This window comes from Manis javanica, chromosome 4, assembly GCF_040802235.1.
Source record: "Manis javanica isolate MJ-LG chromosome 4, MJ_LKY, whole genome shotgun sequence".
NCBI classification, from domain to species: Eukaryota; Metazoa; Chordata; class Mammalia; order Pholidota; family Manidae; genus Manis; species Manis javanica.
In genome coordinates, this window is record NC_133159.1 from 103,592,801 (window position 1) to 103,617,259 (window position 24,459).

At 40.3% G+C, this 24,459-nt stretch overlaps 1 protein-coding gene across 5 annotated transcripts in view; it reads right to left on the reverse strand.

Moving 5' to 3' along the window:
• The window catches only part of TBX15 (T-box transcription factor 15), a 108,260-nt gene that overhangs the window by 40,811 nt on the left and 42,990 nt on the right, over positions 1-24,459 (reverse strand). For 4 of the 5 annotated variants that reach the window (XM_073234488.1, XM_037021246.2, XM_017676627.3 and 1 more), the window contains one exon: positions 2,375-2,588. In XM_073234488.1, coding sequence (XP_073090589.1) covers positions 2,375-2,466 — 92 coding nt within the window. In that variant the 5' untranslated portion in view covers positions 2,467-2,588. Of the gene's footprint in view, positions 1-2,374; positions 2,589-13,885; positions 14,191-24,459 lie in introns of those variants that run through there. The other variant, XM_037021245.2, reaches the window with a different exon arrangement.

Genomic DNA, 24,459 nt, shown 5'->3' on the forward strand with positions numbered 1-24,459 from the left:
ATCCCGTGACTACCTTTGAATTCTCAATTTAAGAATTCATCAAAAATTGCTTTTCATTTTTGTCAGTATTTTAGCACAGAAAATCAAGTGAAGTCACAACACCCTAAAGAAAAATTAATCTTTCATATTCACAAAATAATATGTGTTTTCTTTCAATTTTATGGCTGAATTTAGGCCAATTCTTGTGTCTTCCAGACCCATTAATCCTGACAGGCATCTCTGTCCATGGTGCTGATTGTACAAATTATGTTGGTACTTCAGAGATTGAGGGCTGTGTAGACTGCAGTAGTTCTGAATCAACAGGATTACAGTTTGGGGGTATAAGAAGAAGTAGATGGTGACTAAAACCTTTTGAGTTGGACAAAGAACAGAGAGTCCACACAAGTAACATAACCAAGAAAATGGGAAGGCGGGGGGGGATTGAAAAGGATACTATGTAGGCAGGAAAAGGAAGTGAAAAGGAAGAAATCGACAGGTGAAGGGAAGGGAGTGAAGAAAATTCACAGAAAAGAAAGTCTTCTTTGTATGTTTCTACACTGTTCCAGAATTGCTTGAGTAAATTTACAAGTAGCAATGGCAACAGCTGAGGCAAACCAATACAAAATCCAATAAATACAGTCTCTAAACCTAAACAAACAGATACGTTTAAAGAACAAAATGTATATTTATGCTGTAAATATCTGGATATATTCAGGGATCAAGCGAACTTGGGAAGACAGAGATATGGAAAAGAAAACACCGCAGAAGAAATCATGAAACGCGGCCACAGGAGAGTTGTTAAGGAGGCTCAGGTGAACTGAATTTACTGAAGTGCAGGGAACAAGGGAATGACATCAGGAACAAAGATGATTAGAATATACAGACTCGGTTCTAGAAAGTGAAAAACCCAAAGTAAAAACTGAAAAATATTATAGACAAAAAAAAATTATACTATTTCCCCTCTCCCAACCAACCTCCTTGACAAAAACTAAGAAAAGAGTAAAAACTTTTTTTTAAATTTCTCTGTACCCTTCCAAACCATGTTATCTAAAAATGTAGGGCAGGAGTAGACAGAAACCAAAACAACAAAAAGGAGATGGTATTGAAAGTAATTCTCCTTCAAAGATGCTCCTCCTAAGAAGCCTTTTAATTATTTTATTCATTAGCAAAACTTAGAGGAGGAAAAAGGTTCCAAAAAATAAAGAAAATGAGCAAGATTTCAGGTCCTTTTAACCTCATGTTTTTGTGACGTCTTACTGTTTTGAGGGGTTTCTCTATATGCATTCAAGTGAGCTGGACCCAATCAAAATATTCTTTTACTTTAAATGTCCATGTTCATGAAGACAGCTGATAATCAATGACTGTGGGTCCTTTTGGTCTCCATGATATAAGACTATGTCAATTTTCTTTGAAAATATGAAAGCACCATATTTTTTTTAATTTCAATTAACTATTCCTATATACTCAAAAACTAAGTCCAAATTTAATTTTATTTAAATCATTTTCATTTTTAATCCAAGGAGCAAAAACTACAACCATTTTTTAAAAATGCAGAGTTATAAATAGCTAAGACCATTGTTTTAGAGGCAGACAGTTTTGTGTGGAATTCTGAAGCTGCCCTTACCTCCCTTGTGACTTTAGTCAAGTTAATTAAATTTTTTCAGCCTTTGCATCCTCATACATATATGGGATTATCATATCTTATCCCAGAGGATTCTCATGAAGTTTAAATAATATATGTTGAGTATCCAGCACAAAATAGAGACTTAACTATAGAAAATTGAAGTATTCCAATAAAAGAGTAGCTTAATTATTCCAGGAGAAACTGTTGTTTGAAAAACTTTTATCATCCTACATAAGAGGTTTTGCAAAAATTTCCACCAGATCACCATGAAAGTTTTGTAATAATTCCAAGCCAACAATAAAACACAATGGATCAATAAACAGGACTCAGAAGATGCACAAAGTCCAATCTTACCAAAAACACAATTCTTACAAAAATGTCTGGCTGCTTGAAATTCCTTAGAAGATGCAAGAAGTTGTTTGGGGAGCAAACTTTTTCTCTTAAAAACATTGGAGGATGAAGTAACATGTGCTTTGGAAATCTACTGTTTGGCTATTATGTACCATGGATCTCCAGTATTAGCTGCAATACATTTGTAGGCAGAAAATGTTTGCAAGAATAAGGTAATTTAGGTTTAAGTGGTCACTGGAGGAAAAAGCAAAACCACAGGGAACACAACAGGATCACTTTACCAAGATGTCCAGATGTAAGTGCAAGTTGCTTTGACTTCACCAATGAGTCCTACCACCAATAAGTGGGGGGAAAAAAAAAATGTAACAGCTCCCGTACATTCATTCTCCATTCTTTGAATCTGGCCACTCATGTTCTTACCTGCCTGCTTTGGTGATGATCATCTCAGTTCCGATGTCATGGAACCTCTTCCAGAGGTCAGCACACTGCAGCTCCACCTGAATCTCCTCCATGGAGGACAGGGCCACAGGCACAGGGCCTGCAGCACCAGGGCCCAGGTCAGTGCGAGTGTCAAATGAGCAGGAAGTCCGCTCAGTGAGCACCTCAGAGTCTGAACCAGTGCTCTGCTCGGAATCTGCAAAATAAACAATCAAGACTTGGGTGAGAAATGCTGAGCTCTCTACCACAGCCCTGGCCCTAAAAGATAGGGGGCAGAGTCGGGGGCACAGTAGGGTAGGGAAGGTGGGTGAGCAAGAGGAGACTCAAGGCTGGGAAGCTCCAGAGCACAGCAATCAGGGCATTTTATGATTTTTTTTAATGGTTTGTTTTTGTGATTTACAACCTTCTTTCAGGTTTTGTGTTTCCAACATGACATCTGGCATTTTAGTAAGTTTTAGCAACAGCTGAAGAAAATTGGTCCACAGCAGGTAATATAAAAAGTACTAATGTCACCATGGTGAAGAGAATGAAGCCAAACTGGGGCAAGAAAATAAACAAATGCCAAATAAAAAAATTTATAATAATAAGTACAGACTATAGCTCCTTGTCTAGATTATACTGTTTCATTAGGCAAGAAAAGATTCAATAGTAACAGCAACAGGTTTTTTAATTCCATACCATTCAGCATCACTGCCCACCAGCCACTTATTTTTAAACACAGAATTTTTCCTCCATTTATATATCCTGGTCATCAAAAATAATGAAAAGTTGTTTGGGATCTGTAGAATCACTTTGTCATATATTTGAGTAAATGGCTTTTCCTAAGAGTCCAATCAGGCCACTTTGGATGAAAAAAAAATTGTGCTGTGAGGCGAGGATGTAAGCATATGGAAAAAGTTACCCAAGAAGGCGGTTGAAACAAAGGGAATAAATGAGTTCAGAGGACACCTTGATTGGTTTCTGAGGTATGGGCAGAGGGGAGGGGCCATGCGAACAGGAAGGTAGGATTGAGAGCAAACAAATAAAAAGCCGGCATGCTGTGCCAGATGGTCCTTTTCCCCTGTGTGTTCTATACTCATGAAGGGGTGAAGTGGGGGGCAGGTGAGGTGTGTAAACTGATAGAGAAGTCTGCAGTCAGATTTACTAGAGAATTTTTTAATTTAAGAAAAAAAAATTACTTTTAGAAGCCCAATGCTAAGAATTGCCTTTCGTAAGGTTTCCCAAACTCAGATTAGCTGATAATAGTTTTCTTAGGTCAAATGTTACCATAAGCCAAGCCTAAGAGCCTATTTCTCTAACCTACCATTAACATCTAGGATTCCAATTGCTGCCCCTGTAAATAAATACTTACATGAATAAAGGTTGGAAACAGGACTATCTTACTCTGACAACTGACTTTTCAGTGTTGTTGAAGGCCAGGGCCTGTTGGGCATCAGTCCTTGACACTAGCAGGGCAGAAGGCGGATAGACACAAAGCCAGACCATCTTGCTGCCATCCTCACTCATCTGCATCAGGTTTCCAGGCCTGTGAATGGTCCCGTCCCCTTTACTTTACTTTCCTTCTAGGTGTGATGTGTTCCTCTCTCAAACCCAGGCTACATTTTTGACAAGAATCTTCCAGAGCTTCAAAGTGTTACTTCTCTCCACCCTCCCCAATTCCTTACCCTTCCTTCTGAAGACATTCAGGATACTGCAGAACTGAACTGAGCTCCTAAATAAAAGGGAAGTCACTGCCCAGAATCCGGAATTTATCCACAACCACTAGTCCAGTTACCACCTTCACCAAAAAAAAAAAAAGTTTTATAGTGAGGTTTTAGATATTTAAGCATATAATTTTAGACCTTGGACTAAACAGAGGCTAATTTTGGTCTCCTTCAAGCATAGAAAAGTGGAGCTACTTATCTGAGATGAGAACTGCTGCTGAGTGACAAATCTCCATCCCAGCTTGATTCTATACGCCTCTCAGGAGCAGAGCCATTATGTCATCACATACTTGGCCAAACAGCAAATCCAAGCTCCTGAGACATGGATCCCCAAATCCCGCTTCATTTCTGTGATATGCTGAGTTCTCCTCACTTATGGATACTGTGAATTTTTCAAAAACTTCTCAAAGCCAGATTTTTTAAAAATAGTCTTGTTCTACCTTTGGGAGCAAAGTGTTATGAAACCTCCTACCACAGAATGCTACAATTACAAAAAGTTGGAAATATTCATCCTAAGTAGGGCCCACAGAAACTTTGAACATACGATTTCTCCATTGTATGTTTTGGAAGGGAGATGGGACAGTAAGATATCACTATACTAAGTGATAAAATGTTAATGGTAGCCAAATTGAAATCAGGATTGGAATGCAGACTATGGCTAGAGAATAGGAAATGAGAGACTCTACTCCTAACTCACTAAGTCATCTGGAATAAAATACCTACACAAAATGTAACATTAAATGGATTAATAAATAATCTTGGACAAATCACTTAGAACAATGGACCTATTTCTTCCTCATACATCATGAAAATGTGTATACTCTCTTCCACTTCTAATGACTTGAAAAATGTAAGATTCTTTTCTAAGGCAACTTTCATTGGTAACCCAGGAACCTCAATTAGAAGCATCAAACTTAAAACTGTTTGGGGAAAACAAGTTAAAGAAGAAACAAGACTTAGGGGCCCAGATTCACATTACCATAGGAGTTAAATAATCTTAGTGGGCATTTTGTTTATAGTTTCAATCCAATCAGTCAATAAGCACCTATCAGCATGTGGCCCTATATTAGGTACCATGTAGATAATTTGAGACAGAATCCCCGACCTTGAGAAGTTTTCCAGTTAATTTTGATTGAGTATGCATTTATTGAATGCTTACCATGTGACCAGCACTGTGATAGATACTGAGAAACAACCAAAATACACAATGAGGCTTCTCTTAAAGGTATTTACAGCACAAGTGGAAACTGGGAGCATTCACAGAAAATCAGAGACCAATACAAATATTATCATGCAGTTTTGCACACCATCACATACTGCATATCTCATGGGAATACAGAAAAGAGAGTGACCTGGGAGAGCTATGACAATCCTGGGGAACCCATGGTTATTAGAAAAGATGAGGAGTGGAGGCATAGGTGATATTGCCATGAAGAGGATTTTCAGAGACAATTGCTTCCCTGGAAATACTCTGTGCTTCTGGATTCTCACTCCTTCACAAAACAGAGACTAAAATGTTTGCATACAGAACACCAAGCACCAGCCCATATGCACTACGTGATTTTCCATTTGTAATTATTTCTTAGATACCATAATTTGGAAATAAAATATTATATTTTATATAGTTTTTTTAACAACTCCTAGGGTAGGACTACCTGTGCTGCAAGCTACCCTATAATACCCTTAAAATAGGAATCTTAGAGTCAAGATCTAGGTAAAAATAAAGCTTAATTATTTGTAAAATACATTTCTAAATCATACTTACATAAAATATTTAGGCTAACCAGATAAATTATTTAAGCTGTTAATCAGAATGCATAATCAAGTTACCAAAGTTATGAATGTATGAAATGCACAGCACGTTATTTCATTCAAACCCAGTCATCCATTTGGAAACATAATCAGTCCCTTTAAGATGACAAAACATCTCTTTGTTTTTAAGCTCTTTTATTCTTGGCAATTTGTGACTTCCTGCCTTCAAAAAATAACCATTAGGAACTCATGTGAATGACCTAAAAAGACTTCTTGGCTATCAGATGTCTCCTCTGAATAGTATCCTAACAAGAGAAGCTTTGGTAAATCAGGAACATAAGTGATAATACTGCACATAACTAAGGAAGTTAAGTGAGAAAACTCTGGGAAGCTGCACCCTGAGCCGGTTACAAGCCACTGGAGAACATCGTGCAACTCATGGGGTCAAGCCAATATATCTATTATCATTCCTATAAAACCCCTAAAAAATAAATTCTAACCATTAGTTCATGGTGTCCAATCATATTCAACCGCTGACCTATTTTGAAAGGATAAAATGGATACTATAACATTAAGTTCCCACAGAAAGCTGAGGTTAGCTTAGACTGAGTTAAATTCTCCATTCATAACAAATAGTAACAATAATAAAATAGTTCTTTATTTTTGTTTTACACATTTTCTAATATATCCTTCCATTTGATGAGGTAGACATGACATACAGTTTTCCATCCATTTTGTAGATGAGGAAATTGAGACAGAAAAATTAGAAACAAATGGCCTAGAAGCTATGTGTTCTGCCTTCTTATCCAATGATCAGGTCTCCCCAAGATCACACTAAGTTCAAGCACAGCCAAAGCAGCCAGCAGTTCTGTAACACCCCTCAACTGTTTTGACCATCCTTAGAACTAAAGTGGTTTAACATGTTTGATCTTGGCCACATAGGTTACATAATTATTCTGGCCCCCATTTTCCTTAGTCTTTATTACACATGCACATGCACATTTAATGAGGTGCTAAAAGTCCCTTTTAAGTCTGACATTTAATGAATGGATTAGTAGTACAACTTAAAGACCACCAAGTCCAACAACACCTTTGATTGACAGGTATAGAAAATGCCTGAATTGTGTGAACTCTGACTTAATATCAAATTAGACATTATTAAAAGATATTTCAGAGTCTGCCAGGTGATTTTTATCTCTCCTTAACTAATAATTTTGAAGAATAATTCATTACTACAGTGAAGAAAGCACATTTACTCCTGGGGCTCTGCTACTCATCACATGTGGGGTCTTGTAAGTCACTTCATTTCATGGAGCCTCAGTTTCTTTATCTTTATGTTTTTTATTCCTTTATCTTTATTTAGGGACTAGGGGATATCTTCCTTCTCAAAAAATTATATTTATGTCCTTATAATAAAATAGAATCTAATGATTCTATTGGTAGTAACTTTGGACAGTGAGATGAATATAAGCTAACAAGAACTATCCCAGTGGATGGTCAACATCTATTGAAATTTACTATGCACCTGGCACTCTTCTAAGACTTTATATACATAATATCATTTAAAATAAAAAAGCTATTATTTCCATTTTATATATTAGTACCACACAAATCTAGATTACATCAATTCTGTCTCCTAAGGACTGCAGGCATGTCAGACTATATTTAATTCCATCTTTATTTTACCAAACATTTGTGCTTCTATGATCAGGTTATATATGAACGGACCAAGATAGATAAAACAGGTTCTTGCTCTGAAGAGCTCACAGTCTGGTAAGAAGGACACACATGCTGTTCCAGGAGCCTATGATAGGTGTTCAACAGCTGGAGGAGCAAAGCGTAAGGAGTTCTGAAGAACAAGCAAATCAACAAGAAGATCAAGAAGACTTTACGAGGTGACATTGAGAATGGACTGGAAATATAAGTTCAATATGAGCAAGGAAAGAAATTGTGGGGACAGAATTTAAGGTAGTAGAAATAGCATGAGTAAGGATTTGTCACTTTTAGAGAATTGGAAACACGCTGATATGGCTAGACCTTGAAATATACAGGGCAAGAGGGAGATGAGATAAAGATAAGAGATAAAGATGGAAAGTCAGGGTCAACTCAAATAAACAACTATTGATTTAACATTTACTATGTACCAGTCACTCTTCTAGATTCTTGAGACATCAGAGAAGAAACAAAAATTTTTATGTTTTATATTGTAAAAACTATAAACTATATTTTATAGTTTATATTCTAGAAAGAACATGGGTGTCATAATGTGGAGTTCAGACTTTATTTTCTTTACACCAGTTTTCTTTTAAATGAAGGTGGTAATGGTTCTGTCTTCCCTTCTAAACAATGAATTCCATATGCTGAGTTTAATGCTTTGCCACATGTCTTATATGAATGATGTATGTTAACCTGGTTTCAGTGTGGAAAATGGATGGTAAAAGACTACTACAGTCAGAAAAAAGATGTTAAATTTTCTGAGATTAGATGCACAATGCCATTTCCCTAAGACTGGGCCTCAGCTGTAGTATTTTACCCCAAGGAAGAAAATAGTTTGAAACAGAGAAGGACCCAACCCAGATGCTAGTCAATTGTGATTTGTTTTTGTTTTCTTCCAATAACTGGGACACTGCTATAATAAGAGGCACTTCCTTTCTGATATTGGCTGTGCAGCCACTCGTTAGTCTACTTACTAAGTCCAAAGTCTCTAAAACCAAGGCTCCCACAGTATCTCAGAGTCCCATTCACACCAGGGAGGACATCAGCAGCTCGTAACTAAGCAGCACGCTCTGTACTGGGCTCAAGTGAACTCCTGTTTCCAGAGGACCTCTGCAGTGGAAATTGGTTCTTGGATGTCAGATTTTATCTGGTAGCTTAGCAAAACCTTGGGATGAAACTTTTCATATAGTAATTCTAAACATGGCAGAAACAAAGTGTTTGGCACTGACCTGAGTACAGACTGAGCCCAAATTTGATACCCAATCCCGAGCTTCAGGCAATGAACTATAACCCAGGTTGGATCAATCTAAAATTATGATGATAGCAAACACTCAAATTGGCCTATTAGATGACTTTAGTAATGGGATGAAGTCTCTGAGATCTCCATGTCCTCCAAGTTTTATTTGGGAAATGCAGAAGGTAACCTGAAGCCTACAAATCCCATGCCAATAAACCAATTAAGGCACCTAAAAGCACACATCTCTCAGCTGCCTAAAGCACTCCCCACCTGACAGCCAGCACCCCTCTCAGTGATACACAGAACCGGAGGCAAGGACCCAAAGTCATTCCTGAAAACTAAGCCTTTGAAAGTGGCTTTGCAAAGAGGTGGCAGCAGGAATTTTTATATTTATTTCTTATTGCTTAGACAAAGGCTCAGTGTCATTAAAGTTTCATCCTCTAGTGCTCCAGCATGTTTTAAAGGAAGCAAAAAGGGGGAAATAAGTAACAGGAATTACACTCTTTTATATGCATTATCTCATGCAGTTTTCACAGGAAACCCTGTCAAGTAGGAATTATTGCTACCATTTTACTAATAAGGAAACAGGTTTGGCAAGACACTATTCGCACATTATATAGCTTGGAAGTGTCAGAGCAAGATTTGAGTTAGCCTTACACTGGAGTTGATGCTCCTTCCGCTAAATACTATTGCCCAGTTTTGAGAACTAGACCTGCAGAGCTGTGTACCTTTCCACTCTGAACTTGAAAATGCAGAGCTAATGTTCAGGCTGCTCAGTCCAAAGGTAGCTCTATGGAAACTAAAACACAGTCAGTTCTTCTGAAAGAGAAGAAAATTCAAACCAAGGTCAGACAGGAATTTTCCTTTCTCAGGAGCAGGGCAGTTATGCTCAGAAATACGCTACATCTCCTTAACAATTTAACATTATTTAATAAGTCATATACATGTAAAAGGCTTTCTTTTGCTGTATTCCACTTCCTGTCTCCAGTCGCTCCTGGGTAAAACATTCAAATGGGACACAGAGATAACTGAAAAGCACTGTCAATGTCCAATCACTCCTTTGCTTTAGCCTAGACCATAACAAAATAACATTACAAGGTCTTGGAAGATGTTTGGACCTTGAGAAATGTGTGATGACAGCACTGAAAGACAAGAGAAGGCAGCTGAAGTAGTTCCTACTTGTGCAGAATTTGGTTTATTTAGGCTTACCTCAGGTCAGAGTTCAGGGCTCAGAAGATTCTCCTAAGGAGAATTCATCTGATAACAATGTATGTGAAAGCACTTTATAAACACTAAAGTATCAAATTGACATACAAGTTTATATGCCAGTGGTCAAGTTAATCAGGAAGACCAAGTAAAAATAAGGACAAATACAGGTCCTGGATTTTCTAGAACAGTCCTAACTTCAAATATTTAATTTCATTCTCCTCATAATATTAGAATTTTTGAGATTGACTTTTTGTTCAGAAAATATTCCTGATGAAAGCACAGAAAATACATAAATGGAATAATCAAAAATTGATCCCAAGCCACATGGCAATATTCAACCTAAAAAAACCTCTTGTGTTAGAGGTCCTCCAAAAATTGACCCTAATTGACTGAGTGGTCTTCAAGATTAACCGATTTTTCTGGGTGAAGTGATACATTAGCTCACCCCAAGCCAGTGCTTGTTAGTCCTTTGAAACCACAGCTACTTCCAACCAACCACCACCTCCCTGGCCACTTCCTAACACCATCAAACATCTGCCACAGTGGTCTTTTAATTTCCATGAAGTGAAAAGGAAGACTTCTCACAAAGGGCCTAGCAGAACTTGCCTTATACCTTGTTAGGATAATCTCACTGGGCACCAGTAACTAAACAAATACATGCTGATACACTAAAGGGGATGAATTAAGCAGACAATTTCCAAATGACAAGTATAAAGCTATGACTTCCAGAGCCAGTGCCCTTGGAGGTGGCAATTTCAAATATATAATCTCAAATATATAATAGACATTTGAGTACAACCAGGAACATGTAATGTCCTTCAAATTATACTCAGGAGACCACCAGCTACACTCAGTTTAAAAATCCACCCAACCTATCATGCTAAACACAGGGAACCATCCTGTTTAATAAGTTTAAAAGCTATATGGCTGGCAACCATATAACAATCTTCCCAGTAATGTTCTGAATTCATCTGTTCAGTAAATCATATATTTATTCAGCAAATCGTTATTGATTACCTAGCCTAGACCTGGCAATGTGCCAGGTACAGTGAGGGGTACAAAACTGAACAAGATATGATCTATGTCTTAGGGAACTTACAAAATCACTTAGGAGAAAGGACAGGTCAATAAATAATCTAATAAAAGTAAAACAGCCAAAATCCAGCAAGGCACATAGCACTGGGGATTGGAATTCAAAACATGGAGTTATAAAGCTCACCTCTTTCTTTTCCAACTCTCTAATCCTGAACAAGTCACTTAACCTCTTGTGAGTCTTAGTTTCACTATTTGTAAAATCAAGATATCATTAATACCTATGATGTGAAAATTTTATGAACCACTAACAAACTATGTGTATGTGTGTATTTGTGTAAATACTTTATCAATAATAAAAATAATACAGGAATGCAAATTTTCATATTATTATCTAAGACAAGTATCAACAAATGCCACAGGAGTTTGGAGGTGAGAACAATCTCTTCCAGCCCCGTAGTCTTTTCTCGGCCTAATGAAGAGATGTCTGCAAAATGAAAAGGCAGAGCTGGGGAAAAGAGAGGGACCTTCAGCAAAAGGGAATTCTATGATAGAGACATGGCAGTAAAGTCTACCAGACAGGTTTAGAGAACAGCAGTTAATTCAGGTACATCTGTATTAGTCCTCTTGCATCCTCAGCACCTGAGACAGTGCCTGGCACCTATTATGCACTCAATGAGCTTTTTTTGTTAAATGAATGAGTTGATACATGTTTAGCAAAGCTAGAGAAAAGACATAGCCAGAGAAAAGCTGGGAGCGTAGGCTCCAACCAGATGAAGAATCTCGAATGCTATTCAACTTCTGATCTTTTCAGGAGACCAATATATCTCTGGTAATGAGGTGTCTTAATTGAGTACCATGTTCCCAGGGAAATACCTGCAGGGTCACTTCCACACACCCTGAACTTTTAGAATCCCACCAGCTTTTCCTGCCATGGCCATGAGTTGTGGTAAACTGAGTGTCTAGGTCTGACCTGGAACCTTTCAGAGACTTCAGATGAGCTCAGTGAGTTCAGAACTCACACTCAAGCACCTAGAAAATTCTTGGAAACTAACCCTCCTCCACATGAACCCAAGGTGCCTGCAATCATGAAGATAAAATGAGGAAAGGAGTAAGGCCTTCTACAAGTGCTAGAGCTAGTGATGCTGATGAGGTGGGAGTGCTAGGGTGGCAGAGATGACCTCCCCTTCAGGGACAAATGGTTCCTGCACACCCAGCTGCTGTGCCCTCAGACCCCCACGCAGCTAGTGTGCCCACTGTCTGCAGGAAAGTGAGGTTTCAAGAGATGCTGGGAAGGCGACAGAGCACAGTTCTTCTTTAGAGTCACACAGACCCAGATGGATGACTTCAGGCAGTGACTTAATCTTCCTGAGCCAATTTCATCATTGGAAACAGAAATGCCAATAACTCTCAGTAATGCCACTGGCACACAGCAGGAGTATATTAAATGTTAGTTCCTCCCATCATTTGTTAAGGAAGGTTTTGTGCTCACAGGAGTTATATCTTTTCCCAATCACTTCCCTGTCTATATCTGAGAGAGAGAAAGAAGGTCTGTGCTTTCAAAATAAAAGAAAAGAGGACCCTAGTAAACAAAATTTTAGCTGTGAAACAGGAAAAGATCACATGTGAAGAAAATAAGTCAGGCCCTAGAGCAAAAATTCTCAAAACTGAATGGTGGTAGAAGGAGAACTGGTGGAAAGGCAGAAAGAGTGAAAGCAAAGAAATAAAGTGACAGCTAAGAAAGCCTGTTTTTGTGTGAGTCTACTTAAGTGGTTCTCTCTGGTTCATGATGGCTGCCACACTATTTGAGAAGGAAAATGACTAGGATCTGAAAGCACAGAAAAATAGCACAGATCACTGGAAAAAAAGATCTGTATGTTGGATCTTCAGTAGGAAATAGGGCCAGGGAGGCAAACTGCAAGCCTTCAACAGAGAAGGGGCGAGATCACGCTTGGTTGAAGTAGTTTTGTTCCACGAGAGGTGGGAAAGACAGCAAAGAGCTGGGAGGATGCAGCATCCCCTGACTCCAGATTGACAGTGTTGTCAGGAGTACTCACCCTCTGGCTCGGGGTGAAGAAAATACACGCTGAGGAGGTCAAAAAGATCTAGAGTCTAAGGGAGTCTTCCAGGGAGCCCGAGGGCAAGGTCTGAGAATTAGGCATTATAATTCTACTTGACAAGGGAGATCACTGAGACTCGGTTAAGGTAACATTCCCAGCACCACCCACCCAAAAGTATCAGAGAGAAGAAAAGGACCTGGGTCTCTCTTACTTCACAGCTCAAACTAACCCACCATCCCATACTACCTTAAAAAACCCAAAAATCCAATGCTTTGATAACAGAAAGAAGTACAGGACAAGTATTAGGCACAGGACAAGTACTGAGCATGAAACAAACACACTGGATTAAGTGCATTCCCATTACAGTTGTCCTTGTATTTATAACTCAACAACCCCTGCTTAAGATGCTTGCTGAACTTAGAATCTCACCCTCACATCTCAAGTTCCCAGATTCCTCCAGGAAAAGCCCACATCCCAAGTCTCTTTTGTCTCTCTTTTTTTTTTCTCTCTAGACATTAAGTTATCAAAGGATGCTTACCCCAAGGCAGGTTCTGGTGCCAGCCCAGAAGAAGTGGGTGGGGCAAGGTAAGGTGCCACCATACCCTATCTGCTGTGTAAAGGCTGATGTGAGAATCCCAAAGTCAGCGTGTGTGGCATGACACTCCCAGCTCCATTCCTGACTCCTGGACTCATCTTGCTCAGATCAGTCAACTCCCCTCATTCCTCAGCCAACACCTTGGCTGTACAGCATATGTCTCTGCTTTGCCCCAGGCCTACTACCTACCTTGAGGGTCAGAATGACCCTTGAAGAGATGGTGCCCTCCAAGTGTGTCAGCAATTCAGAAACTGACAACTTCTAAAATAGCTGGTGTGCTACTGGGTGTCTGTTGCTTTCTGAAGCAGTGCATGATTTCCTTGCCAAAGCTGCTCCTCCCTCAGGGTTCTGCACTGCCTCTCCCTGCCCCAGCCCGGGAAGATGTGGAGCCCAGCGGCCGTGGCATTTAAGCGCTGTCAGAGTTCCCACTTCAACCCCGGTAGTGGTGCCAGTCCAGCATCTGTCATGATGACCCAGCCTGAACTGTATTTAGAAGCTTCGGACATGGCACTGTGTTCCAGCCCATCTCAGAGTGACTGGAGATTTCCTGAGCACCTGGGATTGTGATTCAAGTGCTCCTCCTCCCAGGCCATAGGGGTCAAAATGACTTTCCTATGGTCAGTTTCCTTCTCGGGAAGGTGCCCATCTGCCAAGGCCTCTCTCAGAGAGTCTGACTATGCTGATGCCATTATATAATGCTATTTAAAAATCCATACTTTTTATAAAGGTTGCAAGACATGGCAAAGGAAAGAGAGAATGGTGGAAAAATCAGTCATTAAAGGGGGTTTAATTCTCCATACATAACTATTCTCACAAATTTACAAATTAATTAATTCCAGGTAAATTTCCCTGGAATTATATTCTGGGAGTGCTCAAAATCTACCAGTTATTGCCAATGAGTAGAGAGAGGCTGCATATGTTTCTTGATTTCTAGTAGGACAGTGCATAATAATTCACTTTGTTTTCTTGGCAGCCTCCATGCCAGTCTAGAAAGTAGCCTACAACAGCCCCCAAAATTATAAATTACTCCTGATTAGTGGTAAAACAAATAAAATCCCATTTATTTACACTTTAACATAGTCTCTGCCTAAACAGTCAGACTGGTAATGTATAACACTAATCAGGTGGACTATCAGTTTTGAGGTCTACTGCACATGAAGGGGGTCCTCAACTTTGCTAGACCACAAGAGAAAGAAAGGCTTTTTCCCAGTTGACCCCCAACTCTGCCCCAGTGTCCCTGACCAGAGTCCCATGGATATACCCTGTCATTTAAAAGGCATCAGAGTTTGGCCTCTCCTCATTTCTGGGCAAGGACCCAACACTCAGAGAATGTGGTTTTAGGATCATGGCATCTAATCCATTCAGGGATTATTTTCCCCCCTACTGCTCAGCTGGGTGTGTTAATCATCACCTCCCTTTGTTCTGTAATAAATTCAGCCCAGGCTAATTCCAAGTCTCTATGCATCACTGGAGTTTAAAGATGGCGTTTTGACAAGTCAGATATTTTGAATCAATAGACCACCAACCAGTCAAAAACCTTAAGCAGTTTTAGGAACATGTGGAAGTAATTATTTCCAAGAATTCACAAGTCTGGAGGATGAGATCTTATTGATGGTGTGTAGGCTGTTGTATATATTAAAGCATTACTTTATACACCTTATTCTACGTGTAATCAAAATTGATTTAACAGTGAAGACAGATTTTCCTTATTATGTGAAATATTTTGTATTATCAGATATAAATTATAAGGAGTACACTCTATGCAGCCCCTCTAAAATAACCACTAAAAGACTAATAAAATTATAAGTGGATGTGCAATGATTACATAAGTAAAATTCAAATGTTATAGGTCAAGGAATTTCATAGAAACCAGCATATTTTGTGTGACGTTGACTGTATACCTACATTTTAATTACAATTATTTCAACTGCATGCAGTGACTCTTTCTGTACAGAAAAAATTATTCCACAAAATATTAATTTCTAATTTTTTAAATGAAGAGAGGTAAACCTAAAGTCAATGGATCGTCTTTTGAAGTTTATAAGTGACCTAAAATTATAACTAAAATATGTAGGAGCTTGCATTTTTCTGAGAAAACGATGTATGGTATTTATGGGATTCTCAGAGAAATCTATGACTTTAAAAGGACAAAGACCACTGGTTTGATAGGCTTTCTTAAAGTGGGGGGGGAAATGTTCATTTTTCTAAGCTCGATTCTGCTATAATGTAAAGCATTTCCCATTAGCCAGATATTTCCAATGGGAGAAATATTCGAAAGGGTACAACACAGAGTACTAGAAGTGCATCTTAATACAAATATACTCTTTGTCTCCCTTATGAAGACGAAGTGGTTGTATTTCTCTTCAAGAGTTAAGTGGTCATGTGGGACCACCCCAACTTTCTCTGTATGGCTCCTTACTTCCCATTTATCTTTATTTTAACCACATATATATATATATATATATGTATAAATGGGTTTTATTATTATAGTCCATATCATTTTGCAAAGCAGGGGGCTTAAAAATTATCCCTAAGTAAATGAAAGTATGGCTTTTCCTGCGGCCTTGCTGCTGTCACTCTTGCATACTCTCTCACCCGGCCTCCCCCCACTCTCAGAAAATCCTCACTGGCACAGGAACCCCCGTCTCCCTAGGCTGTCTCTCCTTATGTGCACCAAACCGCAGCAAGTTTGCTATCAAGGGACACACAGTACAGTCTCCTCCACAAGGATGTGCTCTTGGTCAGTGGTCCCCATAGCTCTGAAGAAATCCTCTTCCCACTGCCACCTCCCACCCCTGCCCCATGTGCCCTAGGGCAGTGCCTGAGTCTGGCACTGGAGTCCAGAGGCAGCTCCTCAGGGAAAGCTGGACATAGCAAGTAGGTGACGCTGCCTGGGGCAGGACTGCCAAGGCTTTCCTAAAGGCCAAAGCAACCAAGCCTGCCCAAGGAACATTTTGGTGAGCTCAGTTTGTCTGCTACTGAGAACCTCCTCACCCTCATTATCTATTTTTACCACATTGTGATGCTGAAGACTGTGCTGTCATTAAAGTGAAAGATAAATGGAGTAAACTCTCCATTATCTGTCATTCTACGATGAAAGGAACCCCGGATTCAGTGTCAGAAGGCAGGAGTTTGAGCCCTGGTTATGACCTTGATATGAGGAAGACACTTAACCCAGCCAAGTCTTAGTTGACACATCTGTGGAAAGTGTATAAGGACTCCTACTGCTTACCCAACTCAGTGAGTCTGGAAGGTAACATATGCAGATGAAAGCACTTTGTAAACTATAAAGTGCCTTAGAAATGTAAGTCATCAGCATTGCATGTAACCATTTAATCCACAGAGATTTTTCCCCATGCTAAATCCCCACTTATTTTTCAGTGCCTATTAACCATAGGAAACTGAGACTCAAAAGCAAAGTGGTGAAGTGAGAAGAGCCTGCTTGCTGGGAGCCTGAATTCTCTCCTCTCATCATCCATGCTTCCCCTATTTGTGCATCCAGTTTACTCTCACTGAGCTGCTACTGCCTCACTTTAAAATGGAGATGATGATTCCAACACCTGTGTGGCAAAGATTTAGACAAACTGAGCTCTCCAGCATCCTGCTCCATGGCCTGTGATTCTGCTAGATATGACCAAGGTCACAGGGTTCTTGGTGGTGGAGAGGGGACCAGCACGCAGGTCTGCTCATCCATAAGTGCAATTCACATCACTGTTGCCCTGGCCTCTGAACCACAGCACCTGGCCATCTCCCCAGGGGTAAGCCTGTGGTGTGACAAGATCCTGAATTATCAATGAGGAATCACAGTACAGTTAGGCTGTCGCCCATGCTAAGTGCATTTTACTATATTCTGATTCTCTGTTAAACTATGTAGCATCTTTTCACTGATCAAGCAAAATAGCCCATCCATAATGGTGGCAGGAAGATAGTTCTTCCTTAAATGATCAGATTGCAGTCCATTCTGGGAGATCTGCTCCTTCACACACCTCTTTAGATGGAGTCATTAGGCTACAGAGTAGTTATTGTAGCCAAACTGCTTTAATCATTACCAGAAACAGGCAGCTTGGTTCAGTCCAATGACATAATGGTTTGTGCACAGGCCCCTGGGGCTCCCAGACCTGAGGCAGAGCTGGCCTTCAGCTCCTTTCATGTGAAATGAAGGCTGGTCCCAGTGAAACCTCAGATTTTCATGAAGTCACTCAGCTTCTCCAGGGTCCTGCCTCTTTTCTCTCTGGGCCTCTGTGTAGCTCCTCTTCTCTCAAAGAATACCTCACTTCTTTGCCCACAGAGTCACTGTTCTAGCAGGACTCAACAATGTTCACAACTTTCTTTCACATCTGCAAGAAAATGCCTAATGCAACTGCACCAATTCTCGTCTCTCAGAAGGACCTTTGGAGCATGCTGCTTGTTGCCTCAGAGGAAGTGACTTCCCTTCCCTCCAGAAAGACCCTACCATGGATTGGATAAGGAACACATCGGGATTCAGTTCTGACAAAATGATTCGTCCCTGAAGATAGATGTTCTGCTAACTCGGTCCTTAGAATAAAGATGTGACATGTTCCTTCTCATGCTCCTAAACTGAACTACCTGTGAAAGACTTTCTTCTTGCCATCATTTACAATTTCCTTATGAACCGATGTGGTCCATGATAAAATACATCCTCCTGGGCAAAAAGGCAAAGAGTTTTAACATATATCAACTCTGATCATTTGATGGTGGCAGTTTTGAAAGAATAAAACTAAAGAATATGAGGCCCGATCCAGTCTTAGATGGGAGAGTTCCAGATCAAGTGTGATGTCTGCCATGGACACAGGCATAGGGAGTAGCAGCTTATGTGTTACATATTCTTCACTATAATATTGCTTCAAAGATTTCTACCAATATGCTGCAATGCACGAATTGGCACACTGTCCCTATAAACTGTTCTCAGGGAATAAAGGCTATTATGTCATTGTTCATATTTTGTGTCATTCTTTTCAAGTGGGCCAGGTTTTCTAGAGGCAGCAGATAAGCCACTAATCTCTCTCTTCTAGCAATAAGGCCATCATGCTAGCAAACTTCCTCTGCTCTGACACAGTTGTGGTTTTAATGGAGAAGTAACGTCTTCATCAGTATCTGTGCTATTTTCACACTTCATTTCCTTCCCCAACTCTTGGATGAAACCCATCCGGTCCTGGTGATTTACTTTGTGGGAGTTTGTTTCAAGTAAGTTTCCTTCACTAGGGATGCCATGTGAGCATTTTCAGGACTCCAGCTGGGAGCACCCAGCCTTGAAACATCATTGTGTGATCAAGTCATTCAAGAAATCCAAAGGCGTTGGCAGGAACCCAGCAGGGAGGCCCTTCCTTAGCTGAGGCCTTCAGGTCTGAAGGTAACAGAAGCAGCTGCTACTTTCTCTGCCTCCCAGCCTGCACTGGTTCAGTGGCTCAGGCAGTCCAGATCTCCAGGACCCTGAGAACTGGGAACAGATGGGAGGAAGATACAGACACTTTGATTGTGATCCACAATTGATGCTTTCTCCAGAACTCTCAATGAGTTTCACAGTCTCCAGATAACCTCAAGGCAAGAATGGTCTTAAACTTCTTTTGTGTGTCCTACAGTTATGGGAGTCACCCACCTCAGATTCTCTAAGATGAAATTCTCTAATTTCAAATATTCCATTCTGTGGTCCTTGGAATACATTTGCATTTAAAACATATAAATAGGAAATAGTGTCCTAATATCTGGCTTGAAAAACCATCCCTTAGCATAAATACACAGCAAAATATTTTTAATTTGTACATTAGTCTGCTGGGCATACATGGCTTCTGAAGGAGAGATTCCTCTGCTGATTTGAGACCTATGGCTTCATCGAGGCAAGGCCATGTGTGACTTGCTCTCCACTGGGAGGAGACAAAGAGAAGACTGAGGTTGAAAGTCTTATGATGAAGCCAACTAACATGGAGCCAAGACTCACTGGCATAAAGAGGCCCTCTTAGGTCATGCATCCTGGAGGCATAAGTCCACATGAGGTGGTCTCATTTCTGGCCTTGAACATAGTTTAAATGATGAGCAGAGCTGTGCTAGGCCATTGAAGCATCTGCCAACTGCAGTAGAAGAAAATAGATGAGCCCCTTCCCTCAGAACAGACTCCAAATATAGGGCTGGGCTGAGACCTTCCCAGAGAGGCCTATTTAGGTGTCACTTCCCTGAGCTGCATGACCTCTATGTGGTTTTGTCATTACTGTTTTGTTTTCTTAAATGAATGTCTGATCCTTGTATCTTGATAACAATAGGCCCACCCCTCCCCATTCTCCAACAGGTAGGCTTTAATCAAAATACCAGAGTTCAAATACCATTACCAAGAAAAACAAGAAAAAGAACAGCTTCAGTGTCTCCAAGTTTGCTGGCATGAAAGCACAATGTGCTTCATATTTCTTATTGGAGAGCAGGTGGGTCAGTCTAAACATCAGCACATAACCTTGGTTCTTTGCCAAATGAGTCAGTGAAAAGAGGAAAGCCCATGATTTGTCACTGTAGTGCTATGTTTATGCCCCTACAAAGCAGCATGCAGGAGCAATTTTAATACTGCAACAAATTCAAGCTTTTAGAAACAGAGAGAATCATTACACTACTCAGATGCCATCTAGCCTTATACAATAAGAACAGAATACTCCAGAACACAAGTGAGTAGGAAAAGAACTACATCAGTAAGTCATAAAGACATCTAATTTGGAATAAATCTCCTTGACAGGAGAAAAAAGATTCTCCCTACCCAAAGAGTAGAAATGTCCAAATTCCAGCTGTCAGAGGATAATAAAATAATAAGGAATAAGCTTATCTCCCAAGTGTAAGAGATACCGTCCCCAACAGGCTTGGCATTCTAATTTCATAGTAGAGTCCCACATTGAGTTCTGTGGAGTTCTACACACAGGCAGTTGCTAACGTTCAATTCCCCAAAATAAGAAGCAGGAACATCTCTCTGTTAAGAAATCGGAGTAACCTATGCCGCTCCTACTTCTCCCAGTTGGCGCAAGGCCACTGGAGGGGTTATGAGTAACAATAATAACAGCCATTGGCTGAGAGCTGGGAGCAGATCTGTGGAATCCCAGGCCCTGGTCCTCCCCTGCTGGTTGGCAGGATCTCCAAGTGGCTCCTCAGCTCTCCTTGGCAGGCATTAAAGTTCACCTGTTGCAATCACAGGTGCCATTTTCTGCTCTGCCTCATGGCCTTGGTTGCGACACCCCATTGTTTCTGATCCCTGGTGGTAAAAGCTAAAGGTCACCATTGACCTGGGCCAAAATCACTTCCTGCTCCCATCCCTGCCAATTTGCACATACACTCCAAAGGTCACCAGCTTGATGTCAGTGCTCTCTGTCCCTACATGGGCCTTGCTACTCCTCCAGACCTACAGCCCCCTTCTAGGTTCTCTCTTTTCTGTGCCATCTCTTCCGCAAGCGCAAGAGGACCCTGTCCCCATCTATGTTAGAAATCTGAATGGGACTCTCTAGCAGTGCCTTCTAGCTCATAGGAATATAAGTCTAGGGTACAAGATGATGCAAGTGTACTAAAAGGAGATTATTTTTAAATTATTTTTGTGGTTAAAACCAACCTTGTCTTCAAAGGAAAACCAAGCTTCAGTTCTCAAACAAGCCATCACTGACAGACAACAGTGTTAAGCCCACTCTTTTTATAAGATTTTTTACAATCCTGGAGCCAACTGTCAGTTCAAGGTGTTTGATCCCGTGTCTCCTTGGCAGCCTGTCCGAAAATAGCCTTAAACACCCACAAATGCCCAGGTTAGGCACCCACATGAAGTATGGCTAGGCTTCCCAACTGTTCCAACAGCAGGAGGCTCAGCAAATGACTACTAGGCTCCATGAAGGCTGACAAGAACTTTTTCCTTGGCCAAGAACCTGCACTAGAGCTCACAAAAGACAGAATCAAGTACTTCTTTTATTTGAAATTCTGCTGTCTCAGAAAACCAAGTGCAGGAAAACACCAGATAAAGGCTCTTAGCACTTTAAGGAATGGTGAATCCTGTATTTAGAAATACTCTCAGCTCAGGCCTCTTACAGCAGTATAGAAATTGAGAAAGCAACCAAAAAAGGAGGCTGGAGGAAAAGGAGGCATTTCACTATTTAAAAATATATAAACCCAATCTTGACATTTTCCCATATTCCCAGGGACTGGTTTCTGGCCTGTGGCCAGCTGGGAGTATTCTCTTTAAGACTTGATTGTGTGATGAAATGTATTAAGGCCACTGATCCTAATTGTAAAACACATTTTAAAATGCAGTTTCATTATTTCACAGTTCACATGATAATATTTCAAATGGGAGTAGAAGATACATAAGAAAGGCAGTATGCCTATAATATGTATGACACACATATGGGAATTATCTCAAACCTGCATCTTCCTAACCCAGCACTAATATTTTATACACAGGGTTGTCTCAAGTTTTTCTTTCTTTTTTAAACTTTATGGGCCTTCACACTCAAGAAAGTCAACAAGTCTCCTATTCACTACATGAAATTTTAAAATGAATATTGGTTAGTATTTTGTAGCCTCCAACAAAGGTAAACATTGTTTCAACAAAACTGAAAAGAAAATCATTCTAAATAAACACTAAAATTAACGGGCCAATATCTTGTCTTTATTTGGAGTGGAATAACCTAAACGTGGATTTTGTAAGTTGTCTATAGTGGGCCTTGTCCACCCTTCTAAATTCTCATAACCAAGAAGACCAAATAAAGCCAAATGTTCTAGCCCTCGAGAATTGTCACATGAGCGTCGGGTGATGACTGAGAGGAATACTAATCATCCCGTGGACACTTGGTAAACCATCAGGCTGATCAGCTACTTTCCAGTAGACTGTAAAAACCTTCTTTTTCTCCAACCCACAATCAAATAATATTGTAATTTGAAGAGTAAATTTTACAAATCAACAAAGTCAAATGAACCTTTGAGGACCAAGGAAAGCTAAGGAGTTCCCCTACTTGGCTTGCCAAGACAAGGATCAAAGGAAGCTTGGAGTGGGTGCAGTATCACAGACCCGGAACCAAGGTCAGGTATTTGGCCTTTTCCCGGCTTCCAATGACACTGAATACAACAGATAAATTAAGATCAAGGCACACAGCAGTTCTAAAAGCACCAGCCTGTCCCCAGGAGATACCAGGGGGCAGCCATCATCCACCATGGCCCAGATCTTGTCGTCACTTGGAGGAACGCCTGTTAACATGGAGATGGATTACATACAACAATGTCTGATCAAAAGCCCTACAACATGATCACAGAAGGGGGCAAACTCATCAGGAGCATTCACTTGGCCAAGGAAGAGATCCTAATGTAGTACTGGACAAAGACAACAAAACTTACTATGCTCTGACTCCTGATGTATGTGAAGAAGTGATTACCCAAAATAGCAAGAGTTCTCAAGTGCTTACAGGAAAATCTGACCCTTTAACTTAAGGCAAGCATGGCCTACCAGCAAATCTCAAAGACAGGAAATATTTCTGGGCTTAATAACTCAAACTGATATTCATTTCAGATTGGAGGATTTCCTTAATCCAACTGTTGGTTTCAATAATTAATACACCCAGGCATCCTAGCTGGGAGCACTGCATGACTGACAGGGCCTTTATTCAGCCTTCAGGTTTCACCAGAACTACCCCTACCATTGAGGGCAGAATCCTAAGCACCTCCTTGACTGGAAGAATTACAAGTTATCAAGCTTCAGGCTTTATCAGGCCCAAAAGAAAGATTCAAGAAGCAGAATGAAGAATGCAAACCACCTTTTCAGAGGACCCACCCCCCTTTTCAGAATCCATCTTCATAGGTAGTATAGAAGTCACTTACAATGGTGTCATTTTAGGGTTGCCAGGAAATCTTCTCTTGCCCTAAGTTTGCCTACAGCTCAACATTGTAGATCACCTAGGCCATGGTTTTATTTTTAGTTAAAGGAGACTTTTAAATATAGCAGACAGCCCCACCCCCACTTTTAAAAGACTATGTGGTTTCTAAATAAGGAATAATGTGGTGAAAAAGATGCTTAGGAAAAGTAAGGTCTGGAACTGCTAGTGATTTTGCTTCCACATAGACAAGCCTAGAGCCATTGCAGAGTGATGAGGTAAAGCTAACACACCAAAATCTTTATATTTCACAAGTCAACAAATCTCATCACTATATCTCCCATCTCATATGCCCCAAAGCAGTCCAGATTATGTCAGAAAACCAATCAATCAATGAATAATTCCTAAGCACCTACAGTGGAGGATGCCAATAAATATAATGCAGGGGCCTGTTCCCCAAGACTTTACAACCTACAATGTAGACAGTGTGGAAATATAAAATTGTTGGGCCAGCAAAAAGCCTTGGCATGCTTTTCTGCTAGGTGGTACTCTTTCTGTGAGAGTCCAGAAACACAGCTCATGGAGCAATTTTACAAAGAGTAAGCTCCCTGCTCTAGGACAAGCAAAGAGTAAAAAAAAAAAAAGGCAGAGTATCACATAAGGTCATACTCTCCTTCAACTCTATGACCCTGAACTAGGCTCCAAGGAATGCTTATGTATGGAAATTTAGTGAGGTCCAAGGCTTAGTTACAGCAGCCCACTCTTCCCTATGTATGTACCATTGGGATTTATAGCCCAGTAAAAAGGTCATCTATAAAACAGTTCACCTTTCCAGGCAAGGTAAATGTGCACAGAGTTCATCCTAAGTCTGCAAAGGCCTCCTGTCTTTATAGTTATGAGCTTGGGGTCTTGCCTGCCTTCTCCATTCTCATC